At 32.3% G+C, this 9,528-nt stretch overlaps 1 protein-coding gene across 10 annotated transcripts in view; it reads right to left on the bottom strand.

Moving 5' to 3' along the window:
• The window catches only part of LOC106687129 (uncharacterized), a 71,425-nt gene that overhangs the window by 5,476 nt on the left and 56,421 nt on the right, over positions 1-9,528 (bottom strand). For 8 of the 10 annotated variants that reach the window (XM_024360771.2, XM_024360772.2, XM_024360773.2 and 5 more), the window contains one exon: positions 7-1,852. In XM_024360771.2, coding sequence (XP_024216539.1) covers positions 623-1,693 — 1,071 coding nt within the window. In that variant the 5' untranslated portion in view covers positions 1,694-1,852 and the 3' untranslated portion in view covers positions 7-622. Of the gene's footprint in view, positions 1-6; positions 1,853-9,528 lie in introns of those variants that run through there. The other 2 variants (XM_067046481.1, XM_024360775.2) reach the window with 1 other exon arrangement.

The raw sequence follows: 9,528 nt of genomic DNA, 5'->3' as shown, positions 1-9,528 counted from the left end.
ATTTTTTTATTAACTATTACTGAAAATAATAAAAAAAAAAAATTATTCAAAACAGCATTCGGAAGAATACGTTCAAAGGAAATGTATGTTTAATATGAGAGTAGTGAAGGAAACCGGAGGTTATACGGAATCGTAACAGAAAAATTGCCGACTTGACAGATAAATAGATATTTGATGCTATTTATTTATGTAGTACAAGCAATGTGTTTTAATTACATTTGAGTGTTTATTTCTTCTTAGTTATAATAATCTTTAGCTCTACATTTTTCCCATAAATTATTTTTTGAAAATGGAGGATCGAACTTTATGTGTAGTATACCTTATGTTATATATTTGACATATAGCCAAGGTTAATAGAACATTAGTAAAATATTTCTATACAATTAATTAATCAAGTCTTTCAGAAAATATGTTTCGAAAATCCAAGTTATAACCAATATGAACTTATGTACACATTGAGCCTTGTAATTTTATTGAAGTGGGATTCGAGAGTTTCCTTTTGAGATTCATCCTCAAATATTTTTGAGTTTATCAATTATTACTTCAACTTTTATCAGTGAACCAGGTGTGGTTTATGAGTTTTTTGGATCACGACCATCTTGTGCCATTTCACAGTATTGCTTCAGTTTGTTTTATCTTGCTCCGAGACACTATGTTGTGGCGTTTGGAACTCATTTCCACACCCCAGTACCGGATGATATGTGTATCCTAGTGTCTCACACACTGTGCATGGTTTTTCCTCAAACTCCAGCTGTCTTACCAATTTCCTTTTACCACCAAATTCCTTCAAGATAACACATGAAACCTCGAATTTCTCCAGCTCTTGTATCAAATCATTTATAGACTTAATTTTATTTCTCTCTAATCCATCCTGTATATCAATTGGGAGCTCACAAACTATTTGATAAATTCTAAAAGCCTCTGGAATATCTTTGTCGGCCTCCAGCAATAAGCGTTCTTTTTCACGTGCAAATTCAATCAGAGAGCCAAAGTCATATTTGTAACCAAATGCTTCCCGAATCGCCGACCAACTCTTCTTACCATGAACTAATAAGAATGACCTCTTCCAACATTTCCAGCAAGGTGGTTTCAGTTCGATCAAATTGGCTCTGTACCATTCTTGTATATCGTCATCAAGTAAATTTTTTAAAACTTCTACTTTTCTTTTATCATCTATTATATTAAATCTCTCACATTCTTTTTCGAATTCATCAATCCAGTTTGCAGCATCTTGTTTACCATCGAATTTGGGTAATGAAAACTTTTTTTCGATTTCCCTTGGACTCACTTTATCATCTTTCGAGATTTTAATATCCTCGAATCCCTGAATCGTGGTTAATGAAATATCATTTGGTGGCTTTGCTTCATCCATTGAATCATTGCTCGCTACATTTCTCCCATGTAACTCTCGGTGAATAGACAAGTTTATATGAAACTTTCCTTGTTCGTAGCAGTATGTTCTCTGCAATTCTCTGTTAATCTGAAGTTCCATTGTACGATAGCCTCCCATCTTAATAATAGGAGTAATCCTACTTCTAATCTTCTCAAACAGTTGCTCATGTAAGGCAAGATTCTTCAATTCGGTCGGAACTCTATACCACTCAAGTTTATCGTTAGACAAAGCCTCCAATTCAAACTGATTTTCACCTCTCTTAATGACAAGAACGTGTATCTTCTTCTTCTCTACAGACATCCTCAGAGACAACTAAACAATTACTTATAATCTTTTATTATTGTGTACCTTAATAACTCGACGTTCAGAACAACCTGAACTTCTGTTTTGAAGATATCCTTCTATAGCTGATCCTTTCTCTGTTCTAATTCTTCATCCAAACAACAAAGTTCTTGATTACTAAAAAAAAAAAAAAACAAGATGTAATTAAATATAGGATCAATTTTTGTTTATAAGAAAAAATGCTAGTTTAAAAAAATAAAAACTCCTTAATCTCTACAATTTTATAATTTAGGAAATACTCCTGACAGAGGGATATTAATAACATTAACAAACCAAAATTTGTTAATAAACATATTTCTCACTCAATTTCAAGATGTTAATGTTAATGTTAATGATTTAACTTGCAAAGTCCTCCAAATTGATTTAAAGTTTTGTCAATTTGTTAATTGATTTGTTTTACCAACAATACTTATACTGACACAAAAGTGTCATGGCAATAAACAGTGTTTGGACTATTAACGACCATGAAAACATTTATTTATCAATTCGGTCTATACATTTTTCATCACACTTAAATACGTTATACCACTTTATCTGTTAGATAAAAAAGTTTCTATAAGGGGGAGAAAGAAATACTTTATTCATTCATGCTGCCCAAATACATCGGGTTGCTACATTACACAGCATACTGATCAATCCGTGACTGGACAAATATAAGTTTTCCAGAGGTATATTGTACATCTATATTATTACCGTCATTTTCAGAAACTTTCTTTGAACCTGGGAAAGTATTTTCCCATCTCTTTAGATAACTATCAAGTTTTTTCGTAGTTCATATTTTTCTGTTTTTCATTACGACTAACAATGAGAGATGGTTGATTATATGAAATTATAAGGCAATTTTATTGAGGATAAAACCTAGCTGATTTAAAAACCAATTAATTGAACATTGACACAACGAGTTTAATGAAAATCGTTAGATCTGTTTTAAAGAATTATTATAAATCTTAAAGAAATTATTAAATATCTAATGTGGTGGTTCCGGTCAAGTCGATTTTGGTGAAAATGTTTCTGTAAGACTTCAAGCATATTCCATAAATACGTAGTTTCTATTTCGTAAAACTTTTCGTTTTAGGACCAAACTTCCCAAACACTAACAGACCGTTTTACATGACTTGGTTATTTGAACTCAAAGACTAACTTTATTTTTTTCCACCATCGTAATCCTTTCACTTAAATCGTATTTAAAATTAAGGTTTAGAGAGCCAATGGGTAGTGTCTCTAGATGCCTGTTTCATGTCATTTTGATCTTTCTTCAAATTTACTGGTTGTATTATTATGTACAGCTGTAAATTTTAATAATGATATAAGCAAATATTAAGGTAAGTAATATTTAAATATAAGGTAGGAAGATAGTCCGGGTAAGAGTCAATGAAGTCGATTTAACCAGATCAGACATAAATTCTTCCATTATAAACTCCATAGTTCTAACCTACTAACCCACTAACTTCTAACCTTCCTTCATCTTCTTTTACTGATAATGTACGAGGCGTCTGAAAAGAAGATGAGCTCGAGACCTAATATATAAATATTATTAGAGTACTACTTTTTTTCTTTTTACAGTACTACCGTTGGGTAGTTACTAATTTTTTTACTTTTTTTTTCCGATCCCTCTAAAAACAGAAAAGAAAAGTGAATTAATATATGCATTACTGTGAAAGAAAAGGAAGTAATTCGTGTTGGGTATTGTCTTTTACTACTTTTGGTATTAAAAGGTTACCTGTAATACTTATCTATTAATAATGAAATGTCCATTTTTTTTTTTTTTTTAATTTTCAAATCCTCTTTATTTATATATAATAACAATTACAGACATATAATGTAATACATAGTATATATATACAGATTACATACTGACTTTGAATGAAATGTCCATTCTAAATGGTGCTATTTTAAATCCGGAGGTGAGGGGCCTTCTCAAGGTAGTTACTTAACAAATCTTTCATGTTATTATAATCTATCACATTATACAATACAGTTGTAAATTTTAATAAATAAAGGAAAAAGTGTTAAATATATTGATTTAAACGTTAACGATGTTTGATTTTAATAGGCTGTACTAATATTTTTAATAATAGCTGTGATGACTTAACAAATAGCCGAGCGGGTGGAGGGTAGAGACAGAAAGAAGAGCTCTCTGGTAGCCAAGTGGTCAATTACGGCGACCCATCGCCACTCCACTGCCACTAACGATATCTCCCTCCTTTGTCTCCTCTCCATAACCGTTCTCTCATTGTCTTTTATTATATCATCTAATGAACTTGCCCTAACCCTCTCTTGCTGTTTAGGGCTATGGCGTGTGGAGCTTATCAATACCGATAAAGCAATCGTAAATTAAGTCACTACTTCTTAATGTTCTCATTTTTCAACTTCAAAGATTGTCAGATGCTAATGAACATCATAATTTCATAATTAAGAAAATTCACCGACTCCAAGTATCTTCCTTCATGTTATTCCAACTTTGAATAAGGTTTCCCACTATATCTCTCGTCGTCATGTTAGATAAACAGATACGCAACCAAATTTGTTCATTGATATTAAAAAAAAAAAATGTAAATGAAAATTTTCTATTCTGTGGACACTATTTTTTTTTTTATTTTATACATGAATACAAAGCTTCCCAACCTTTTGGAAATAAGGAAGCAAAATTCAAACTATAATAATTACTATCGCATTCTTTTATTATATTGTGATAGTGAAGCATTACTTAAAAATATTTATGTTGTTAAAATTTGAATGAATGAATTTAATGTTAACGTTTAATTAATAAAGTAGTTGGAACAAATAAATAAGTTTTATTTATTTCATATAACCTAAATAATTCATAACAATGAAGATTTTTATTAATTAATTTTTTCTTGTTTTGAGGTCCTTAATTCATATTTCCAGATTGGCCACTTAACCCTGAAACACCCTCTATATATGTACATATATATATATATATATGATTCAATGGCAGTAGGTGAATTTGAAGGATATAGTGAGGGCTACGGTAAATGACAAAACTAGTTTTCTACTAGTGTTGTGATGGGTGGAGTTAGTGAAGGACTCGAAAATGGCCCGTTATAGTCTATCCAAAATAATACTCATGTATCAAACTTAGGAATCAATTTACAGTTACGACCTGCTTTAGAATACACTGGACAAAAGTGAGGTGCTATGCTTGAATCTCTCTCTATATATAAAGAGATCTAATATATATAAAGAGATCTCTATACATATAAAGAGATCTAATATATATAAAGAGAGCTCTATACATATAAAGAGATCTAATATATATATATATTGCCGTGTACGGGGCTCGGGGTTTCTAAGCCCGATTTGGGGTTCCCCGTACAGGTATTATATTGAAATTTATTCATATATTAATGTAATATATGTATCTGTATTTATATATTTATATTATGTATTTATATTTATTTGTATTATGTATCTCTATCGGTTCCTGATGGGAACTGACTGAAAAAGGGATGCGCTATACATATTTAATTCAACCCCTAGCACCATCTGGCTGAACCCCTTCGCCGTGGTATGCTAGATATGAATATCATAATTAATGATTGGAGTTCCTTTCCAACGGTATCGTGTTCACCAATTTACTATGCTATTATATATGATGTGGCATGCAGGGATTATTAATTATAAAGTAAAGTCCTTGTTACATGTTTTATATTTACAATTATATATATATACATTATCAAGAATACTATTATGAGAGAGCATGGTAAACTTATATCCTTATAATTTAATTATAAGAGAATGAATTGAGAAGAACCAGTTGAGATATTTAATATTTATACTGACTCTATGTTATTAATTCTACTACTGCCATTCTAATTACATCAGAAAAGGTCTTACTTGTTTCGGCACATCGGCAGGCTTGGTGGTTGTCGTGTAAGAGCGTTCATATGGCCTCTTGGCGGCTGCTCTCTCTTCCTCCGGCCTGTCTTCAACGGTGAGCTCCTTCCAACCCCCCTTGAGAGTCTCCTCTCCCTGTTTCTCCTTGACTCTCGTTGACTGTCCTCCGGTCTTGACTCCCCTAGACTGTCGTTGACTGTCCTCCGGTCTTGACTCCCCTAGACTGTGGTTGACTCTCCTCAAAAACTCTTTTTCCTGCCCTTTTGTTAATTTTCTCCCCTCTCCTTCTGACTCCTCCTTCTTTTGATTTCTGTCCTCTGATTGGGTCCTCTATTTTCAGAGGGGGTGAGAAGGTCCAATGATCTTCGACGAAAGTCCTACCTTTCATCTTTAAAAGTTTCTTCTTTGAAGAAAACCGGCTTCTTACTTTATGTTTCCCGAGGTTTTTAGAGAGGCCCGTGTGAGATAAGGGGTGTTTATTTGTTATCCATTACGGCGGCTATTTCTTTGTACTTTCTAATGTCTAAACTGGCGCACGATAAGGGCTCTGCCTGGACGGTTAATGGTTCCCAGAGGGTACATTCCCTCTGTTATCTATATGTCTTTGTACATTATTTGCCTAGGTCCGGCGGTACCTTTGGCATGCCGACAAAAGGAATTATTTTAAGTTAAAAAACTCCAGCTGGGACCTCTCATACATATCAATATATATATATAAAGAGATCTCTATACATATAAAGAGATCTAAATCTCTCTCTATAAATATTCGAGAGCTGTCGAATCTTTGTCCTCGATAGACTTTGTTATTACTGAACGGTTTACGTGGGTTTTTTTTTCCACTTGTATATTCCATTTTGCCGTGGGAAGGTTTAAAGATGATGAAATCATGGATTTTTGAGTAGAAAAAATGTTATGAACAATATTAAGCGTGAGGCCCGGGGTAGATTAGGTCGGCAAAATTTTTTTTTAGAAAAAAGAAAATCATATTCGTTTCCAGGGTTGTCTCAAAATACTAAATACCATTTTTGGAAGAAATTAAAAATCATTCATTTTTCACCTCGATTCCATCCGTGCATTTTTTTTTCTCTCCGGGGACTATTTCTCATATAATCGTTAATAACTCCACTCCCTTTTATCCGATTGTCACGTTCATAGAACCGTTGGAAAGTTGAATGTCTGCCCTTATAGCCGAAATCGACAAAAGTTATATTAGATGCGTTTTTGAGGGGAAAATGTGGGTTTCAAATGAGTGAAAAAAATTCTCACGTTTTATTTTATATCTCCGGTTCTAATTTGTTTAATTAAACCCGCTTTGTGCCATTGGGTGCATATTTTAGATCCCTAAAAAACTGCCAAGTTTGGTGCAGATCGATAGAGTAGTATTGAAGTTACTTCTGACCATCTCCTTTAAATTAAAAGTAAAATATTTGCAGATAAATTTTTAAAGATATTTTGTTTTTGGGAATAGTTCTAGAAAATATTTCTTCGGAGTATAATATACGTTAAATGTGGCCAGTATATAGAGTATTGCCAATATGAAAATATAACTAGCGAATCTGAAGTGAATCGAATACTGCATTACATTATATAGAATAGAACTGTTCCACAATTTCACTAGCTAAACCTTTTCTACTTTACACCGCAAAGTGAACTTTTTAAGCTAAGAATATGTTTGGCCAAAAAAATAAAGGCTAAGTCAAAGGGATGGAAAAAATTACGGAGAAGAAAACAATAGAACAGAATTTAGTGAGGTATAATAGAGTGAGTTCCGTACAATTTGATAAGAGCAGAGCAGATCCCTCGCGTAGTTATGACTCTTCTACTCGACAAAATGGCCGCCTCATTAGCGAACCTCTCCTTTCACTGCCTCCTATATATTTACCAAAGGAAGCCATCAGCCTTTTATTTAAAGATCCCTTTTGTAGATCCGCCATTACTCCAGACTCTTTCGGTATTTTTTTTTATTTAAAGCCCGCTTTTGTAGAAGGGAAGTTGCTCATTTAGAACTCCACAGCTCCCATTTCTCCTTAGTTCTTTAATGACCTGCCTTTTTCAAGAGGGCGCTGGGCAACTTTTACAATAATTTGTTGGTGGATTTTTTTTTTTCGTCCTACGCCCATCAGCGAAGTGTAAAACGTACATTTGAACGTCCGAGCCCAAGTTTCTTTTGAATGCAGTATAGGTTGAACATCATTTTGGAAGAGATGTAATTTAATTAAGGATGTTAACAAATCTTAATATAAAAAATAGAATTTCACCTTTATTTTATATGAGAATTTCGTTATAAAAATATTTGGTATATTCACTTCCACGATTTTTCTTATCACTCTGGCTGCTAAGAGAAATGCATATGCAAATACCTTCAACATTAATACTGGTCCAATAAAGATGATATTCATTTTTTTTCTGTTTATATTCTTTGACAATTTATTCTCTACTTTTTCTCGAAGATTTGTTTTATATGAAAGGCTTAAGACTGTTCAGTAGAAGACATAAAACAAGTTTAATCGAAATCAATAGATTCGTTTGGTGCTATATTCTATAGTAGTGGTTCCCAACTCTTTTAATATAAGTAGGAAAATAGAGGCACAAACCAACGAAAGGCTAAGGATACCTACACAAAACCTGAGCAAAATCTAAATATAATCTGAGATTATATTACTATTCGAGAAACCTTTGGTACAGGTTCCAGGAATCCTAGTTGGCAAACACAGCTCTAGAAAAAAACGTTTTTCGGCTATTAGAGAGCATTTATGCCGGATTTGGTAAGAATAATTCGAAATCTATAAAGAGATATAGATTTCGAATGATTTGAAAAATTGATCAAACAAATGATTGATGATTATCCTTGAAAAACTGGACAAAATACTTTAAAAATATGGGTAGAATAAGTGGTCTCTTTGAAAATAATAGATTGGCCTAAAGGTCATTTAATTATTTGTTTCATTAATCCATTGAAAACTATAAATCGAAATATGATTCAATTACAATACTCTAAAAAATGCAAATGTGTTATAAAAAGATTGTAATAACCTATAAAACAAAGATGTATATTTTACCATAAAATGTACACTTTTTGAGTTGTATGTTCATAAAATTTTCTTTTCTACATATTTTTTCCAGCTTTTTCTCGGAGATTTTATGCTACACATGAAAAGTTTAAAGAGTTTAAATTTCATCATAATCATCAAAGCCCCAAGTTACATCAATATAAATCTCTTCTTATGGCTATTGCACAGTCGATGTGCGCAACCGATTTTATGTCACCGGAATCGGATAACCAAACTCACAAAAAAAAAAAAAAAAAAATCAGTCCTCTAGATCAATAGATAATCGTTGTACAGACATCACGTGACAGACCGACAAATGGAAAAGAATACTTTGGGAGTATAGAACGGATAAATCCGTAGAAAATTTCATATAAAAAAATCTACTCCATTACAATACTCTATGCTTGTAAAAAGGGAAAAAAAATATATAAGTACTTATGCACAAATATTTACATATGGGGTAGGTTGTTTGCTTCCAACACAATAAAACTGTTCGAGTTGCAGGCCTACCTTCTACGCCATAACCCCTGATGAAGACCTGAAACTCAGGTCGAAACGTCGGCATAAAATAAATAAATATGGTTTTGTTTATTTAGGTTGTTCTTTGCTGACCGCACCCCCCCCCCCACAAACTTCTCCAATTAATAAATAATTGTTACTATGATGTAGTAGATTTATAATTATTATTTGAAACGTTTTAATCAAATTTGTGTGAGAATCGTGAACAAAATAGTTTTCAATTATAAAATATTTTTTAATTTAGTTCTGTATGTTATTTTTTTTTTTGGAAATTTAATATTTTTTAAAAAATAATTTGTAATAAAATAAATGCCTAAATTCCTTCCTTCCTCCCTTCCGCTATTTAAGCCCCTATATAATATATTA

The sequence above is a fragment of the Halyomorpha halys genome, unplaced genomic scaffold, assembly GCF_000696795.3.
Source record: "Halyomorpha halys isolate HHAL.00 unplaced genomic scaffold, Hhal_1.1 Scaffold916.1, whole genome shotgun sequence".
Taxonomy (NCBI): Eukaryota; Metazoa; Arthropoda; class Insecta; order Hemiptera; family Pentatomidae; genus Halyomorpha; species Halyomorpha halys.
Note: the sequence above shows the minus strand (reverse complement) of the source record. Positions and strands in the feature narration are given on the sequence as shown.